This window comes from Scyliorhinus torazame, chromosome 31, assembly GCF_047496885.1.
Source record: "Scyliorhinus torazame isolate Kashiwa2021f chromosome 31, sScyTor2.1, whole genome shotgun sequence".
NCBI lineage: Eukaryota > Metazoa > Chordata > Chondrichthyes > Carcharhiniformes > Scyliorhinidae > Scyliorhinus > Scyliorhinus torazame.
In genome coordinates this window covers 21,077,273-21,098,973 of record NC_092737.1, presented here as the reverse complement: position 1 = coordinate 21,098,973, position 21,701 = coordinate 21,077,273, and the positions used below count along the sequence as shown (strand labels likewise).

Below are 21,701 nucleotides of genomic sequence, written 5' to 3'. Positions count from 1 at the left end.
GATAAAAAGATAGCATTTAAGCTTTTTTCTTGTATGACGTTAAAGAGAGTTTCATATCGTGTTGGAATAAAGTTTGTTTTAATATACCATATCCCTATTGGTGCGTGGAATCACTCCTGGAGCGATGTATCCTTTCCTTAAGTGTTACAAATTAAATAATATATTAGGGTTTCTGTCCTGTCTCCTAACCAGAGTCTGGTGCGGGACCATCATAATATGGAAACCCTTTTTACAACTAACTTATACCTTCTCTATCTCCAATCAAGCAAAGCCCACAAATGCCACTTAGAAATAAGGTTAGCAAACACAGGGTTACTTGCTTTGTACTTGTATAGAGATTTCTTGGAAAGACTGGTTGAAGAGAGAGACCAAGACCCTTTCAGGAAACAGCCTTCAAATCCTCCTGCCTTTGTCAGACTCCTGCTCAACCGGGCAGCATTCATTAAGAACTGCTGCTCAACTTAAAAACTCCCAGCTGACAGCCAAATCCACATCAAACAGCAAAGCCACAGACAGACCTGGCTCCTCCCATTAATGACATCATCTTTATCCCACTCAGATCCCATGACCTGCTTACCGAAATCTAAATACAATGTCTCAAATGATCTGCTCTCCCGGGAATCACCAGCAATCATAACAAAATTCCATCAGGCCTCTCTTTGTAAAGACATACATGGTTGGAATGAATGATGATCTCACTTTTACAGCATCTTAATTGCAGACACAGAGTCTACATGCGTGGTAACCCAGGATTTTTAAAAATATTACTGCAACAGATATATATAATATAATTTGTACAAAATGTCTTACATTCGTCACAATAAGCTGCCGCTTCAGGCACGGACTGCGTAATAAAACCGGCGAGTTGATGAAAAGCCCGATTCCAACTTACTTCATGTGCACAAAATTCCCTGCAGCCGCTGCAGTGGGTCGGTGAGAGGCATAAACCAGGGGGTAGACACACTCGCACTCTTCGTTGCTCAGCACATCATCAGCATTCCTACAGGGGGTCAGAGGAAGTTACACAAAGAAAGGCTGGTATTTACACGGCGCCTTCAAGGACGGGAGGTGGTCCCAAATCTACCCCCTCCCCTCACCCCTTTGCAAGCCACGATTCACTTCTCGAAGTGCAGCTGTTGTTGAGACTTGGGAAACGAGGCAGCCTCTCCATGCACAGCAAGATTCCACAGTCAGCAGTGATCTTAACGAGATCATCTGCATTTTGCGGTGTTGGTTAAGGGTCAAAGATTATCCAAGAGTGCAACTTCAAATAGCGGCACATGGGCTCCGCAACCTCACAGAGAAGCCAGAATCCACACCACGTCCGCGAGACAGCCTCCTCCAGCAGAGCAGCACTCTCTCAGTACTGCACCAGGAGTGTCGGCCGAGATTATATGCTCAGGTCTCTTGAGCGGGAGGTGAATCCATGACCATCTGACAGAAGGGAGCATCAGAAAGAGCAAGACGACTCGTTAGCAACGGATCTAGTTAGTGCACAGGCGGACCCCAGGCCGGCGGGTCCACAGACCCTGCACAGCCTCCAGCACAAGCCCATTGTGAGCGTGAAGAACTCAGCTTCACTGCCCTATCTTGTCATTGCTCCTTTGACAGCAACTTCCAAATCCACCACCACTGCCATCCCGAATGACAAGGGCAGCAGACGCATGGGGAACCCCGCCACCTGGAGGTTCCTTTCCAAGTCTCTCACCACCCCAACTAGGAAATATATCAGCCGTTTCTTCACTGGCGCTGGGTCAAAAACCCTGGAACTCCCTCCCGAACAGCACGGTGGGAATATCTCCACCACTGCCTCTTGCGAAATTTGGAGGGGCAATAACTGCTGGTCTTGTCAGTAATGTCCACATCCCATAAATCAATAACGTAAAGTACTTACTGAAAAATGAGAGTCAAAAGACGGACTGCTTCCACGGCAACATCATAATCCACATCCAGGACCATGGAGACCATTCTGTCCTAAACAGACATCAAAAACGCAAGGGTCAATTCCACCACAGAGGAGACCAGCTTGGCACCAGATGCGCAGACGCAGCCCAAACCCAGCGCCTGGTCCACAGACACAGGCCAAACCAGCGCCCGGCCCGGAGTCAGCCCAAGCCAGCGCCCGGCCCCCGCTCCCTGGACTCACCGGAGGAGACATTTACCTTGAATCGGTTGGTGAAGAGCTCCAGTTTCTGAGAGATATCTCTGCTTTCGTACAGGCGCTGGAGAGACTTCAAACATTTCAGCCTCACCTCCCGTTGCTGAAAAAGAGCGAGAGAAAGAGGCGGCTCATTGGGATTCACGCCAGAGCGTGTGGCGGTCAAGAGCAAAGTTCAATTCTCACTCAGTTCCTTCCCTAAAGGGGGCATTAGGGCAGCAGATGTTTTTTTTGTTTTTTTTTAAATGAATTACATCATTCCTGTGAATGTATTCCAGATTTATTAATTGAATTTAAACTCCACGGGGGGGATGTGTAATAGGGGACAGAGAAATGGCTGAGCAACTGAATACATACTTTGGTTCTGCCTTCACAAAAGAGGACACAAATCAGATACCAGAAATGTTGGGAGAATGCAAGATTTAGTGAGAGGGAAGAACTGAGGGAGATCAACGTTAGTAAGAAATTGAGCTGGGGAAATTGACGGGATTGAAGGCGGATAAATCCCCAGGGCCTGATAATCTGCATCCCAGATTGCTCAAGGAGGCGGCTCTGGAAATAGTGGATGCATTGGTGGTCATCTTCCGGGATTCTATATACTCTGGAGCAGTCCCTGAAGATTGGGGGGGGGGGGGGGGGGAGCAAATATCACTCCGATATTCAAAAAGGGAGGTAGAGAGAAAACAGGGAATTATAGACCAGTCAGCCTGACATCAGTAGTGGGGGAAATTCTTAAATCCTTTATCAAAGACTTTATAGCGGAACATTTAGAAAGCAGTGGCAGGATCAGTCAGAGTCAGCATGGATTTGTGAAGGGGAAATCATGCTTGACAAATCTACTGGAATTCTTTGAAGATGTAACCAGTACAGTCGACAAGGGGGAGCCAGTCGATGTGGTATATTTAGACTTTCAGAAGCCGTTTGACAAAGTCCCGCATAAGAGATTATTGTGCAAGATGAAAGCACATGGGATTAGGGGAAATGTATTGAGGTGGATAGAAAACTGGTTGGCAGAGAGGGAACAAAGAGTAGGGATTAATGGGTCCTTTTCAAATTGTCAGGCAGCAACCAGTGGGGTACCACAGGGATCGGTGCTGGGACCCCAGCTTTTCACAATATATATTAATGATTTGGATGAGGTAACAAAATGTAACATCTCAAAGTTTGCAGATGATACTAAGTTGGGTGGGAGGGTGAGCTGTGATGAGGACGCAGAGATCCAACAGCATGATCTGAACAGGTTGGGTGAGTGGGTAAATCAATGGCAGATGCAGTATAATTTAGATAAATGTGAGGTTATTCACTTTGGAAGCAAAATCAAGATGACTGTTTACTACCTGAATGGTTGTAAATTGGGAGAGGGAAGTGTGCAGCTTCAGACCTGGGTGTCCTTGTGCACCAGTTGCTGAAGGTAAACATGCAGGTGCAGCAGGCGGTAAAGAAGGCTAATGGTATGTTGGCCTTCATTGCAAAAGGTTTCGAGTACAGAAGCAGGGATGTGTTGCTGCAATTATACAGGGCCTTGGTGAGGCAACACCTAGAATATCGTGCGGTTTTGGTCTCCTTTTCGGGGGAAGGACGTTCTTGCTCACGAGGGAGTGCAGCGAAGGTTTACCAGACTGATTCCAGGGATGGCGGGACTGACATACGAGCAGAGATTGACTCGGTTAGGATTGTTCTCGCTGGAGTTCAGACGGATGAGGGGGATCTCAGAGACTTATCAAATTCTAACAGGGCTGGACAGGGTAGATGCAGGGAAGATGTTCCCAATGGTGGGTGTGTCCAGAACCAGGGGTCACAATCTGAGGAATCTGGATAGGCCATTTAGGACAGAGATGAGGAGACATTTCTTCACCCAAGAGTGGTGAGCCTGTGGAATTCATTACAATAGGAAATTGTTGATGCTGAAACATTGAATATATTCAAGAGGCGGCTAGATATGGTACTTGGGGAGAATGGGATCAAAGATTATGGGGAGAAAGCAGGATTAGGCTATTGAGTTGGATGATCAGTCATTATCGTGACGAATGATGGAGAAGTCTCGAAGGGCCGAATGGCCTCCTCCTGCTCCTATCTTCTATGTTTCTATGAGCTGCCCTAGTGGGGCTCAAACCTGGGTCCACCGCAGTATTATCCTGGGCCTCTGGATCACTAGATCCAGTGACAGTACCAGTGCGCCATTGTCTCATCTGTCCGTGACCACCATTCACTGGATAAGGTCTGGTCACTCGCTCTCACTGCATACTGTGATGGGTGTAGGAATTTCCGGTTATATATTGTGTTCTATGAAGCTGGTGCAATGAGGGTTTTTTTAAATCCTGGTTTAAAAGACAGACAGACATTTTGGCTGCAAAGGTGCAATTAAGGTGTTGCAAATGTGAGATCACCATTCTTTCAAGCCATGCTTATGTCCTGATTTCTGGGGAGCGGATAATTAGAGACATTGCGTTTAAAACTTAAGTAATCAGGTCACGGGACTTTGAGTGGGATAAGGATAATGCAATTAACGAGAGGAGCTAGAGCCTGAAGCATTTGGGGTTTGGAGTCAGTCAGTCAGTTTAGATTTGGCTGTGGACAGAACTTCAGCTTCTGGAAAGAACTGCCAAGCTAAACAATGGTTTGACACAGGCAAGAATCTGCAGGCGGTTTCCTGAAGAATCTCTCTCAAGGCAGTCTTTTGGAGGAATTCTTTATCTGAAGACTAGCAAGTATTTATTTCTGTGTTTACTAACTGCATTTAAAAGTGGGTTTTGACCAGAGACGGGTTTTGCTTGATGGGAGGGAAAGAGAAGACGGCAGTTAGAGGATAAAGTGTTTTTTTTATTGTTAAGCATTGGGAACTGGTAATTGTAAGCTATTTCTTTCATGATGTTAAAGTTAGTTTAATATGGTGTTAATAATAAAATTTGTTTTAATATAACACATCCATATTTGTGCGTGGAGTCACTCCAGGAGCAAAGTATCCTTTCCTCAGTCTTACAAAGTAAAAAATATTGGGTATTCTAGAAATCATTGGAGTCTGTTCCAGGAACGTAATAATATTTCAGTGATTTATCGAACGGGTCTGTGTGGGACTACAGAGGCAAAATGGAGGCACGGTGACAGTGGTTAGCACTGCTACCCCACTGCGCCAGGGACCTGGGTTCGATTCCAGCCTTACGATACTGTCTGTGTGGAGTTTGCACGTTCTCCCATTGTCTGTGTGGGTTTCCTCCGGGTGCCTCCCACAGTCCAGAGGTGTGCAGGCTAGGAAGATTGGCCATGCTAAAATTGCCCCCTCAAGGGTCCGGAGGCGTACAGGTTAGGCGGAGTTATGGCGATAGGGCTGGGGGAGTGGGCCTAGGTAGGGTGCTCTTTCGGACGGTTGGTGCAGACTCGATGAGGCAAATGGCCTCCTTGAAAATGAAAACGAAATTAAAATCGCTTACTGTCACAAGTAGGCTTCAAATGAAGTTACTGTGAAAAGCCCCTAGTCGCCACATTCCGGCGCCTGTTCGGGGAGGCTGGTACGGGAATTGAACCCACGCTGCTGGCCTGCCATGGTCTGCTTTAAAAGCCAGCTATTTAGCCCTGTGCGAAACCAGCCCCTTCTGCACCATGGAGATTCTGTGGGCGGAGTTAATATAGTCATCGGGTTTTACAACACAAAACGAGCCCCTTCGACCCCTCGTGCCTGCAGACAATCAGGGACGGTCGTATTGAAGGGTGGAGCAGGCTCAATGGGGCGAGTGGTTCAGCACGTTTCACATCCAAATCTCCCATATCCACCCGTTTTTCAAAGCGTCACTGTCCAAAGCTTTTCTTTGTGTCTGGTTAAAAGTCACGTTTGAGTCTCCTCACCCATTTAAGGAGTCTGCCATCTTCCCTTTCTGAACATCCCACAGGTCAACGCTCACTATCTAACCTGCAGTCACCCCCTAACACACACGGACCTGCTCTCTCTGTGTGATCACGTCTGCAGTGCCTGTACCTTGTCATGCAACATCCAGCCGACATACTTCAGATAGCTGTCGTTGAGAAAGGAGTCGCTGTAACGCTTCATCCACACGCCGATCTCCTCCATACAGAGAGCCCGGATCTCAGCTATCAAATCCCTGCCGAAGAAGTGAAAGATCAGACTTGCGGGGATGGACAGTAAGGCTTGGCATAAACCGGTCACGGAAGCTGCGTGCACACGAACGCGACAGGGTCACCGACAGGCACGCACTCACACCCACAAACCCCCCGCACACACAAACCCCCCGCACACACAAACACACAAACACACAAACCCCCCGCACACACAAACACACAAACCCCCCGCACACACAAACACACAAACCCCCCGCACACACAAACACACAAACCCCCCGCACACACAAACACACAAACCCCCCGCACACACACAAACACACAAACCCCCCGCACACACACAAACACACAAACCCCCCGCACACACACAAACACACAAACCCCCCGCACACACGCACACACACAAACACACAAACCCCCCGCACACACACAAACACACAAACCCCCCGCACACACACAAACACACAAACCCCCCGCACACACGCACACACACAAACACACAAACCCCCCGCACACACACAAACACACAAACCCCCCGCACACACACAAACACACAAACCCCCCGCACACACACAAACACACAAACCCCCCGCACACACACAAACACACAAACCCCCCGCACACACACAAACACACAAACACACAAACCCCCGCACACACACAAACACACAAACCCCCCGCACACACACAAACACACAAACCCCCCGCACACACAAACCCCCCGCACACACAAACACACAAACCCCCCGCACACACAAACACACAAACACACAAACCCCCCGCACACACAAACACACAAACCCCCCGCACACACAAACACACAAACCCCCCGCACACACAAACACACAAACCCCCCGCACACACAAACACACAAACCCCCCGCACACACAAACACACAAACACACAAACCCCCCGCACACACAAACACACAAACACACAAACCCCCCGCACACACAAACACACAAACACACAAACCCCCCGCACACACAAACACACAAACACACAAACCCCCCGCACACACAAACACACAAACACACAAACCCCCCGCACACACAAACACACAAACCCCCCGCACACACAAACACACAAACACACAAACCCCCCGCACACACAAACACACAAACACACAAACCCCCCGCACACACAAACACACAAACACACAAACCCCCGCACACACAAACACACAAACACACAAACCCCCCGCACACACAAACACACAAACACACAAACCCCCCGCACACACAAACACACAAACACACAAACCCCCCGCACACACAAACACACAAACACACAAACCCCCCGCACACACAAACACACAAACACACAAACCCCCCGCACACACAAACACACAAACACACAAACACACAAACACACAAACCCCCCGCACACACAAACACACAAACCCCCCGCACACACAAACACACAAACCCCCCGCACACACAAACACACAAACCCCCCGCACACACAAACACACAAACCCCCCGCACACACAAACACACAAACCCCCCGCACACACAAACACACAAACCCCCCGCACACACAAACACACAAACCCCCCGCACACACAAACACACAAACCCCCCGCACACACAAACACACAAACCCCCCGCACACACAAACACACAAACACACAAACCCCCCGCACACACAAACCCCCCGCACACACAAACCCCCCGCACACACAAACCCCCCGCACACACAAACCCCCCGCACACACAAACCCCCCGCACACACAAACCCCCCGCACACACAAACCCCCCGCACACACAAACCCCCCGCACACACAAACCCCCCGCACACACAAACCCCCCGCACACACAAACCCCCCGCACACACAAACCCCCCGCACACACAAACCCCCCGCACACACAAACCCCCCGCACACACAAACCCCCCGCACACACAAACCCCCCGCACACACAAACCCCCCGCACACACAAACCCCCCGCACACACAAACCCCCCGCACACACAAACCCCCCGCACACACAAACCCCCCGCACACACAAACCCCCCGCACACACAAACCCCCCGCACACACAAACCCCCCGCACACACAAACCCCCCGCACACACAAACCCCCCGCACACACAAACCCCCCGCACACACAAACCCCCCGCACACACAAACCCCCCGCACACACAAACCCCCCGCACACACAAACCCCCCGCACACACAAACCCCCCGCACACACAAAACACACAAACCCCCCGCACACACAAACACACAAACCCCCCGCACACACAAACACACAAACACACAAACCCCCAGCACACACAAACACACAAACCCCCCGCACACACAAACACACAAACCCCCCGCACACACAAACACACAAACCCCCCGCACACACAAACCCCCCGCACACACAAACCCCCCGCACACACAAACACACAAACACACAAACCCCCCGCACACACAAACACACAAACCCCCCGCACACACAAACACACAAACCCCCCGCACACACAAACACACAAACCCCCCGCACACACAAACACACAAACCCCCCGCACACACAAACCCCCCGCACACACAAACACACAAACCCCCCGCACACACAAACCCCCCGCACACACAAACACACAAACCCCCCGCACACACAAACCCCCCGCACACACAAACCCCCCGCACACACAAACACACAAACACACAAACCCCCCGCACACACAAACACCCCGCACACACAAACCCCCCGCACACACAAACCCCCCGCACACACAAACCCCCCGCACACACACAAACACACAAACCCCCCGCACACACACAAACACACAAACCCCCCGCACACACACAAACACACAAACCCCACAAACACACAAACCCCACAAACACACAAACCCCCCGCAAACACACAAACACGCGCACACACAAACACACAAACCCCCCGCACACACACAAACACGCGCACACACAAACACACAAACCCCCCGCGCACACACAAACACACAAACCCCCCGCGCACACACAAACACACAAACCCCCCGCGCACACACAAACACACAAACCCCCCGCGCACACACAAACACACAAACCCCCCGCGCACACACAAACACACAAACCCCCCGCGCACACACAAACACACAAACCCCCCGCGCACACACAAACACACAAACCCCCCGCGCACACACAAACACACAAACCCCCCGCGCACACACAAACACACAAACCCCCCGCGCACACACAAACACACAAACCCCCCGCGCACACACAAACACACAAACCCCCCGCGCACACACAAACACACAAACCCCCCGCGCACACACAAACACACAAACCCCCCGCGCACACACAAACACACAAACCCCCCGCGCACACACAAACACACAAACCCCCCGCGCACACACAAACACACAAACCCCCCGCGCACACACAAACACACAAACCCCCCGCGCACACACAAACACACAAACCCCCCGCGCACACACAAACACACAAACCCCCCGCGCACACACAAACACACAAACCCCCCGCGCACACACAAACACACAAACCCACCGCGCACACACAAACACACAAACCCACCGCGCACACACAAACACACAAACCCCCCGCGCACACACAAACACACAAACCCCCCGCGCACACACAAACCCCCCGCGCACACACAAACCCCCCGCGCACACACAACCCCCCCGCGCACACACAAACCCCCCGCGCACACACAAACCCCCCGCGCACACACAAACCCCCCGCGCACACACAAACCCCCCGCGCACACACAAACCCCCCGCGCACACACAAACCCCCCGCGCACACACAAACCCCCCGCGCACACACAAACCCCCCGCGCACACACAAACCCCCCGCGCACACACAAACCCCCCGCGCACACACAAACCCCCCGCGCACACACAAACCCCCCGCGCACACACAAACCCCCCGCGCACACACAAACCCCCCGCGCACACACAAACCCCCCGCGCACACACAAACCCCCCGCGCACACACAAACCCCCCGCGCACACACAAACCCCCCGCGCACACACAAACCCCCCGCGCACACACAAACCCCCCGCGCACACACAAACCCCCCGCGCACACACAAACCCCCCGCACACACAAACCCCCCGCACACACAAACCCCCCGCACACACAAACCCCCCGCACACACAAACCCCCCGCACACACAAACCCCCCGCACACACAAACCCCCCGCACACACAAACCCCCCCGCACACACAAACCCCCCGCACACACAAACCCCCCGCACACACAAACCCCCCGCACACACAAACCCCCCGCACACACAAACCCCCCGCACACACAAACCCCCCGCACACACAAACCCCCCGCACACACAAACCCCCCGCACACACAAACCCCCCGCACACACAAACCCCCCGCACACACAAACCCCCCGCACACACAAACCCCCCGCACACACAAACCCCCCGCACACACAAACCCCCCGCACACACAAACCCCCCGCACACACAAACCCCCCGCACACACAAACCCCCCGCACACACAAACCCCCCGCACACACAAACCCCCCGCACACACAAACCCCCCGCACACACAAACCCCCCGCACACACAAACCCCCCGCACACACAAACCCCCCGCACACACAAACCCCCCGCACACACAAACCCCCCGCACACACAAACCCCCCGCACACACAAACCCCCCCGCGCACACAAACCCCCCGCGCACACAAACCCCCCGCTCACACAAACCCCCCGCACACACAAACCCCCCGCACACACAAACCCCCCGCACACACAAACCCCCCGCACACACAAACCCCCCGCACACACAAACCCCCCGCACACACAAAACACACAAACCCCCCGCACACACAAAACACACAAACCCCCCGCACACACAAAACACACAAACCCCCCGCACACACAAACACACAAACCCCCCGCACACACAAACACACAAACACACAAACCCCCAGCACACACAAACACACAAACCCCCCGCACACAAACACACAAACCCCCCGCACACACAAACACACAAACCCCCCGCACACACAAACCCCCCGCACACACAAACCCCCCGCACACACAAACACACAAACACACAAACCCCCCGCACACACAAACACACAAACCCCCCGCACACACAAACACACAAACCCCCCGCACACACAAACACACAAACCCCCCGCACACACAAACACACAAACCCCCCGCACACACAAACCCCCCGCACACACAAACACACAAACCCCCCGCACACACAAACCCCCCGCACACACAAACCCCCCGCACACACAAACACACAAACACACAAACCCCCCGCACACACAAACCCCCCGCACACACAAACCCCCCGCACACACAAACCCCCCGCACACACACAAACACACAAACCCCCCGCACACACACAAACACACAAACCCCCCGCACACACACAAACACACAAACCCCCCGCACACACACAAACACACAAACCCCCCGCACACACACAAACACACAAACCCCCCGCACACACACAAACACACAAACCCCCCGCACACACACAAACACACAAACCCCCCGCACACACACAAACACACAAACCCCACAAACACACAAACCCCCCGCGCACACACAAACACACAAACCCCCCGCGCACACACAAACACACAAACCCCCCGCGCACACACAAACACACAAACCCCCCGCGCACACACAAACACACAAACCCCCCGCGCACACACAAACACACAAACCCCCCGCGCACACACAAACACACAAACCCCCCGCGCACACACAAACACACAAACCCCCCGCGCACACACAAACACACAAACCCCCCGCGCACACACAAACACACAAACCCCCCGCGCACACACAAACACACAAACCCCCCGCGCACACACAAACACACAAACCCCCCGCGCACACACAAACACACAAACCCCCCGCGCACACACAAACACACAAACCCCCCGCGCACACACAAACACACAAACCCCCCGCGCACACACAAACACACAAACCCCCCGCGCACACACAAACACACAAACCCCCCGCGCACACACAAACACACAAACCCCCCGCGCACACACAAACACACAAACCCCCCGCGCACACACAAACACACAAACCCCCCGCGCACACACAAACACACAAACCCCCCGCGCACACACAAACACACAAACCCCCCGCGCACACACAAACACACAAACCCCCCGCGCACACACAAACCCCCCGCGCACACACAAACCCCCCGCGCACACACAAACCCCCCGCGCACACACAAACCCCCCGCGCACACACAAACCCCCCGCGCACACACAAACCCCCCGCGCACACACAAACCCCCCGCGCACACACAAACCCCCCGCGCACACACAAACCCCCCGCGCACACACAAACCCCCCGCGCACACACAAACCCCCCGCGCACACACAAACCCCCCGCGCACACACAAACCCCCCGCGCACACACAAACCCCCCGCGCACACACAAACCCCCCGCGCACACACAAACCCCCCGCGCACACACAAACCCCCCGCGCACACACAAACCCCCCGCGCACACACAAACCCCCCGCGCACACACAAACCCCCCGCGCACACACAAACCCCCCGCGCACACACAAACCCCCCGCACACACAAACCCCCCGCACACACAAACCCCCCGCACACACAAACCCCCCGCACACACAAACCCCCCGCACACACAAACCCCCCGCACACACAAACCCCCCGCACACACAAACCCCCCGCACACACAAACCCCCCGCACACACAAACCCCCCGCACACACAAACCCCCCGCACACACAAACCCCCCGCACACACAAACCCCCCGCACACACAAACCCCCCGCACACACAAACCCCCCGCACACACAAACCCCCCGCACACACAAACCCCCCGCACACACAAACCCCCCGCACACACAAACCCCCCGCACACACAAACCCCCCGCACACACAAACCCCCCGCACACACAAACCCCCCGCACACACAAACCCCCCGCACACACAAACCCCCCGCACACACAAACCCCCCGCACACACAAACCCCCCGCACACACAAACCCCCCGCACACACAAACCCCCCGCACACACAAACCCCCCGCACACACAAACCCCCCGCACACACAAACCCCCCGCACACACAAACCCCCCGCACACACAAACCCCCCGCACACACAAACCCCCCGCACACACAAACCCCCCGCACACACAAACCCCCCGCACACACAAACCCCCCGCACACACAAACCCCCCGCACACACAAACCCCCCGCACACACAAACCCCCCGCACACACAAACCCCCCGCACACACAAACCCCCCGCACACACAAACCCCCCGCACACACAAACCCTCCGCACACACACAAACACACAAACCCCCCGCACACACACAAACACACAAACCCCCCGCACACACACAAACACACAAACCCCCCGCACACACAAACCCCCCGCACACACAAACCCCCCGCACACACAAACCCCCCGCACACACAAACCCCCCGCACACACAAACCCCCCGCACACACAAACACACAAACCCCCCGCACACACACAAACCCCCCGCACACACACAAACACACAAACACACAAACCCCCGCACACACACAAACACACAAACCCCCCGCAAACACACAAACACGCACACACACAAACACACAAACCCCCCGCACACACACAAACACGCAAACACACAAACCCCCCGCACACACACAAACACGCACACACACAAACACACAAACCCCCCGCACACACACAAACACGCAAACACACAAACCCCCCGCACACACACAAACACGCACACACACAAACACACAAACCCCCCGCACACACACAAACACACAAACACACAAACCCCCCGCACACACACAAACACGCAAACACACAAACCCCCCGCACACACACAAACACGCAAACCCCCCGCACACACACAAACACACAAACCCCCCGCACACACACAAACACACAAACCCCCCGCACACACACAAACACACAAACCCCCCGCACACACACAAACACACAAACCCCCCGCACACACACAAACACACAAACCCCCCGCACACACACAAACACACAAACCCCCCGCACACACACAAACACACAAACCCCCCGCACGCGCACACAAACCCCCCGCACGCGCACACAAACCCCCCGCACGCGCACACAAACCCCCCGCACGCGCACACAAACCCCCGCACGCGCACAACAAACCCCCCCACGGCACACTCAAACCCCCCGCACCTCACACAAACCCCCGCACGCTCACACACAAACCCCCCGCACGCACTCACAAACCCCCCGCACGCACACACAAACCCCCCGCACGCACACAACCCGCACCACACACCCCCCCGCACGCACGCACAAACCCCCCGCACGCACGCACAAACCCCCCGCACGCACGCACAAACCCCCCGCACGCACGCACAAACCCCCCGCACCGCACGCACAAACCCCCCGCACGCACACACAAACCCCCCGCACGCACGCACAACCCCCCGCACGCACGCACAAACCCCCCCGCCAACCCCCGCCGCACGAACCCCCGCACCACGCACGACCCCCCGCACCCACGCACGAACCCCCCGCACGCACGCACGAACCCCGCCCACGCACGCACGAACCCCCCGCACGCACGCACCCCCCGCACGCACCACGCACGCACCACACACCCCTCCCACACACATTCCCCTCCCACACACACACAACCCCCCCACACACACACACAACCCCCTCCACACACACACACCCCCTCCACACACACACAACCCCCTCCACACACACCACACACCCCCCCCCCACACACACACCCCCCCACCCCACACACACACCCCCCCCCACACACCCCCACACACCACCCCCCCCACACACACACACACCCCCCCACACACACACACACAACCCCCCCACACACACACACACAACCCCCCCACCACACACACCCACACCCCCCCACCACACACCACCCCCCACCACACCACCCCCTCCACACACACACACACAACCCCCCCACACACACACACAACCCCCCCACACACACACACAACCCCCTCCACACACACACAACCCCCCTCCACACACACACACAACCCCCTCCACACACACACACAACCCCCTCCACACACACACACAACCCCCTCCACACACACACACAACCCCCTCCACACACACACACAACCCCCTCCACACACACACACAACCCCCTCCACACACACACACAACCCCCTCCACACACACACACAACCCCCTCCACACACACACACAACCCCCTCCACACACACACACAACCCCCTCCACACACACACACAACCCCCTCCACACACACACACAACCCCCTCCACACACACACACAACCCCCTCCACACACACACACAACCCCCTCCACACACACACAACCCCCTCCACACACACACAACCCCCTCCACACACACACAACCCCCTCCACACACACACAACCCCCTCCACACACACACAACCCCCTCCACACACACACAACCCCCTCCACACACACACAACCCCCTCCACACACACACAACCCCCTCCACACACACAACCCCCTCCACACGCACACAACCCCCTCCACACGCACACAACCCCCTCCACACGCACACAACCCCCTCCACACGCACACAACCCCCTCCACACGCACACAACCCCCTCCACACGCACACAACCCCCTCCACACGCACACAACCCCCTCCACACGCACACAACCCCCTCCACACGCACACAACCCCCTCCACACGCACACAACCCCCTCCACACGCACACAACCCCCTCCACACGCACACAACCCCCTCCACACGCACACAACCCCCTCCACACGCACACAACCCCCTCCACACGCACACAACCCCCTCCACACACACATAACCCCCTCCACACGCACACAACCCCCTCCACACGCACACAACCCCCTCCACACGCACACAACCCCCTCCACACACACACAACCCCCTCCACACACACACAACCCCCTCCACACACACACAACCCCCTCCACACACACACAACCCCCTCCACACACACACAACCCCCTCCACACACACACAACCCCCTCCACACACACACAACCCCCTCCACACACACACAACCCCCTCCACACACACACAACCCCCTCCACACACACACAACCCCCTCCACACACACACAACCCCCTCCACACACACACAACCCCCTCCACACACACACAACCCCCTCCACACACACACAACCCCCTCCACACACACACAACCCCCTCCACACACACACAACCCCCTCCACACACACACAACCCCCTCCACACACACACAACCCCCTCCACACACACACAACCCCCTCCACACACACAACCCCCTCCACACACACACAACCCCCTCCACACACACACAACCCCCTCCACACACACACAACCCCCTCCACACACACACAACCCCCTCCACACACACACACAACCCCCTCCACACACACACACAACCCCCTCCACACACACACACAACCCCCTCCACACACACACACAACCCCCTCCACACACACACAACGCCCTCCACACACACACAACCCCCTCCACACACACACAACCCCCTCCACACACACACAACCCCCTCCACACACACACAACCCCCTCCACACACACACAACCCCCTCCACACACACACAACCCCCTCCACACACACACACATACAACCCCCCCCCACACACACACATACAACCCCCCCCCCACACACACACATACAACCCTCCCCCCCCACACACACACATACAACCCCCCCCCCACACACACACATACAACCCCCCCCCCCCACACACACACACATACAACCCCCCCCCCCACACACACAGGGCCTCATGCAAATGTCGGCTTCTGCATGAGAGCATCTTCAACTCACCGATACCGGTGGACAAACACTCCCTTGAAGATTGCATTCATCATGTTTTCAATCTCTTCCTGATTCTGTTGCAGCTGCAGAGGGACAGAAGTGGTAAAAATGAAGAGCTCAAACAACACGCAATGGACACATCAGAGTTTGGGTTAGTCTGAGAGCACAGGGCAGCTCTGCAGCCTGTCAATACTGTGGACCAACACTCTCACCCTGGCAGCTGGGGAGATTGTCGCTGTGAATGCCACTGCTGCCTGGCTTGTCCCCCGAATGGAACGATGTCTACCAGCATGGCCCCAGTGGTTACTGGCAATATCGCTGCAGAGGGGCACGCACACCGACACTGCGGCTCCCAGCGCCTCTCTCGTGGGCACATGGCCACACTCAAACACATCCACCCCCGCACGCACGGCGCACACACAGGGCCTTCCCATCCTTGCTCCTCACCTCCTTGCGTTTCTGCAGCAGCATCTCCAGGCGGTCATTGGCCCGTTTCCCCGCAGCTTTGTTCCTCTCGGTGTCGTACTGGCGCTGGAGGTTTTCCTGATGGACGTTCAGATTCAAGGCCACATCCACCAGAGCGGTCATCAGCTTCATCGCTGCGGACATCAAAACTGGGCATTAGACGGAGACCAGGACATCTTCTCCATTGGGGAAACTCAACACCGGCCTCCCTCCCCGAGAGGGAGCCCAGACACCGGCCTCCCTCCCCGGGAGGAACTCGACACCGGACTCCCTCCCCAGGAGGGACCCCAGACACCAGCCTCCCTCCTCATCCCAAGACATCCCCAAATGGGAGTCCAGGACAGTGAGACTCAGCACCTGTGTTTCCATTGACATCATATGTTGTGTTGCCCTATTATGTATTTTCTTTTCTTCCCTTTCCTTCCCATGTATTTAATGATCTGTTGAGCTGCTCGCAGAAAAATACTTTTCACTGTACCTCGGTACACGTGACAATAAACAAATCCAATCCAATATCACCGTGCAACACTCAACATAGATCATCAGACGTAGGAGCAAAACTGGGCCATTCAGCCCATCACGCCTGTCCGCCATTCAATGAAATCGTGACTGATCTATGATAATCTTCAACTCCGCTTTCCCACATTATCCCCATAACCCTCGATCCCCTCACTAATTAAAAACCTGTCCACCTCGGATTTGATCATACTTAACGACCCAGTCTCTACAACTCTATGTGGTAAAGAATTCCACAGATTCACTCCCCTCTGAGAAGAAATTCCTCCTCATCCCTGTCTGAAATGGGCGACCCCCTCACTGAGATTCTGCCCTCTGGTCCTAGACTCTCCCACAAGGGGAATCAACCTCTCAGCATCAACCCTGTCAAACCCCCTGAGAGTCCGATACGTCTCAATAAGGCCGCCTCTCATTCTTCTAAACTCCAGTGAGCACAGGCTCAACCTACTCAACCTCTCCTCACAAGAAAATCCCTCCCTACCCGGGATAAACCGAGTGAACCTTCTCTGGACTGCCTCCAATGCGGGTATATCTTTCGCTCGATAAGGAGACCAAAACTGTTCAGCATGTGAGGTAATGCATTTTGGTAGGTTGAACATAGAGGGGAAATATACCGTAAATTTGATTTGATTTGTCACATGTACCGAAGTACAGTGAAAAGTATTTTTCTGCGGCAGAGGGAATGTACACAGTACGTACATAGTAGGCACAAGAATAATCAACAGAGAACATTGAATGGTACATCGACAAACAGTGATTGGTTACAGTGCGGAACAAGGGTCCAAACAAAGCAAATACATGAGCAAGAGCAGCATAGGGAGTCGTGAATAGTGTTCTTACGGGGAACGTGGGGGAATCATTGAGGAGTCTTGTAGCTGTGGAGAAGGAGCTGTTCCTATGTCTGGATGTGCGAGTCTTCAGATTTCTGTACCTTCTACCTGATGTAAGGGTCTGGAAGAAGGCAATGCCTGGGTGGGAGGGGTCTCTGACAATGCTGCCTGCCTTCCTGAGGCAGCGGGAGGTGAGGTGTATACACAATCAATGTGTGGGTGGCAAGTTTGTGTGATGCGTTGGCTGAGTTCACCACACTCTGCAGTTTCTTGCGATCTTGGACCGAGCAGTTGCCATGCCAGGCTGCAATGCAGCCGGATAAGATGCTCTCTATCGCACATCAGTAGAAGTTTGAGAGAGTCGATGCAGACATGCCAAATTTCTTTAACTTCCGTGGGAAGTAGAGACGTTGTTAGGCTTTCTTTTTTTTTAAAAATATATTTATTAAAGTTTTTTAACACAATTTTTCTCCCTTACAAACAATAACCCCCCCCCGGCTCGGCTCGTAACCAAAAAAAACGAGCAATCGCGCAGAGCAAGATATTTACATGGCAAAATGATATATTTACACAGCTTTGTACACTGGCCCTCACCCGTACGTGCCAGTTTCCCCAACCCTTCATGTTATCTCTTGCTCATCCACCCTCCAGGCAGTCCCCCCTATCCCCTCCCAGGACGTCGTCCCCCCCCCCCCCCCCCCCCCCCCGTCCCCCCCCCGTCCGTCCCCCCCCCCCCCGTCCCCCTCCCCCCCCCCCCCGTCCCCCCCCCCCCCGTCCCCCGTCCCCTCCCCCCCCCCCCCCCGTCCCCTCCCCCCCCCCCCCGTCCCCTCCCCCCCCCCCCCCCGTCCCCTCCCCTCCCCCCCCCCCCGTCCCCCTCCCCCCCCCCCCCCCCCCCCCACCACCCCCCCCCCCCCCACCCACCCCCCCCCCCCCACCCCCCCCCCCCCCCACCCCCTCCCCCCCCCCCCCGTCCCCCCCCCCCCCCCCCCCCCCCCCCCCCCCCCCCCGTCCCCACCCGTCCCCACCCCCCAAGGTTGCTGCTGCTGCTGACCGACCTTCCTCTAACGCTCCGCGAGATAGTCTAGGAACGGTTGCCACCGCCTGTATAACCCCTGCGCAGACCCTCTCAAGGCGAACTTAATCCTCTCCAACTTTATGAACCCAGCCATATCATTTATCCAGGCCTCCAGGCTGGGGGGCTTCGCCTCCTTCCACATTAGCAAGATCGTTCGCCGGGCTACTAGGGACGCAAAGGCCAGAATGCCGGCCTCTTTCCGCCTCCTGCACTCCCGGTTCGTCCACTACTCCAAATATTGCTAGCCCCCAGCTTGGCTTGACCCGGACTTTCACCACCTGAGATATTGCTCCCGCCACTCCTCTCCAGAACCCCTTAAGTGCCGGGCATGACCAAAACATATGGACATGGTTCGCCGGGTTCCCTGAACACCTTCCACATCTGTCCTCTACCCCAAAGAACCTACTGAACCTCACCCCCGTCAAAGTGCTCTCTGTGGACCACCTTAAATTGTATCAGGCTGAGCTGGCACATGAGGAGGAGGAATTAACCCTACCTAGGGCATCAGCCCACAGACCTTCCTCGATCTCCTCCCCCAGCTCCTCCTCCCATTTACCCTTCAACTCTTCTACCAGCGCTTCCCCCTCTTCTTTCAACTCCTGGTGTATTTCCGACACCTTGCCCTCCCTGACCCATACACCCGAGATCACCCTATCTTGAACTTCTTGTGCCGGGAGCAACGGGAATTCCCTCACCTGTCGCCTCACAAAAGCCCTCACCTGCATATATCTAAAGGCATTTCCCGGGGTAACTCAAACTTCTCCTCCAGTGCCCCTAGGCTCGCACAAGTCAGTCGATGAACAGGTCCCCCATTCTTCCAATCCCCGCCCGATGCCAGCTCTGGAACCCCCCCCGTCCATCTTCCCCGGACAAACCGGTGGTTACCCCTGATCGGGGACCACACCGATGCTCCATTGCACCCCGGTGCCGTCTCCACTGGCCCCCAGATCCTTAGCGTTGCCGCCACCACCGGGCTCGTGGTATACTTTGTCGGCGAGAGCGGCAGCGGTGCCGTCACCAACGCCCCCAGGCTCGTTCCTTTACAGGACGCCATCTCCATCTTCTTCCATGCCGCCCCCTCTCCCTCCATAACCCACTTGCGGATCATCGCCACATTTGCTGCCCAGTAGTAGCTCCCCAGGTTTGGCAGCGCCAACCCTCCTCGGTCCCTTCTGCGTTCCAGGAACCCTCTCCTCACTCTCGGGGTCTTATTCGCCCACACAAACCCCATAATGCTCCTGCCTACTCTCTTAAAAAAGGCCTTAGTGATCACGATGGGAAGCACTGAAACACAAACAGAAACCTCAGAAGGACCACCATTTTGACCGACTGCACTCTACCCGCCAGCGAGAGCGGTAACATGTCCCATCTTTTGAAATCCTCTTCCATTTGCTCCACCAACCTCGTCAGATTCAGTTTATGTAGGGTCCCCCAACTCCTGGCTATCTGGATCCCCAGATACCGAAAGCTCCCCTCCGCCCTCCTCAGCAGTAGGTCCCCTATCCCTCTTTCTTGGTCCCCCGCCTGTAATACAAAGAGCTCACTCTTCCCTACATTGAACTTATAGCCCGAAAACTCCCCAAACTCCCTTCGAGTCTGCATGACCTCCACCATCCCCTCCATTGGATCCGCCACGTACAGCGACAAGTCATCCGCATATAGCGACACCCGATGCTCTTCTCCCCCTCGGACCACCCCCCTCCATTTATTAGACTCCCTCAATGACATGGCCAATGGTTCGATCGTCAATGCGAACAACAGGGGGGGACAGGGGGCACCCCTGCCTCATCCCTCGGTACA

The 21,701-nt window shown here is 55.7% G+C and overlaps 1 protein-coding gene across 1 annotated transcript in view; it reads right to left on the bottom strand.

Annotated features, from left to right (window-relative positions):
• Positions 1-17,612, bottom strand: part of LOC140404757 (cohesin subunit SA-1-like) — a 118,196-nt gene extending 100,584 nt beyond the window's left edge. Inside the window, exons 1-6 of the mRNA XM_072493472.1 lie at positions 17,463-17,612; positions 17,025-17,098; positions 6,129-6,252; positions 2,163-2,261; positions 1,895-1,974; positions 893-1,000 (exon numbers count right to left, since the gene is read on the bottom strand). Of these exons, the coding sequence (XP_072349573.1) occupies positions 893-1,000; positions 1,895-1,974; positions 2,163-2,261; positions 6,129-6,252; positions 17,025-17,098; positions 17,463-17,612 (635 nt within the window). The remainder of the gene's footprint in view (positions 1-892; positions 1,001-1,894; positions 1,975-2,162; positions 2,262-6,128; positions 6,253-17,024; positions 17,099-17,462) is intronic.
• Between the last annotated feature and the right edge of the window lie 4,089 nt (positions 17,613-21,701).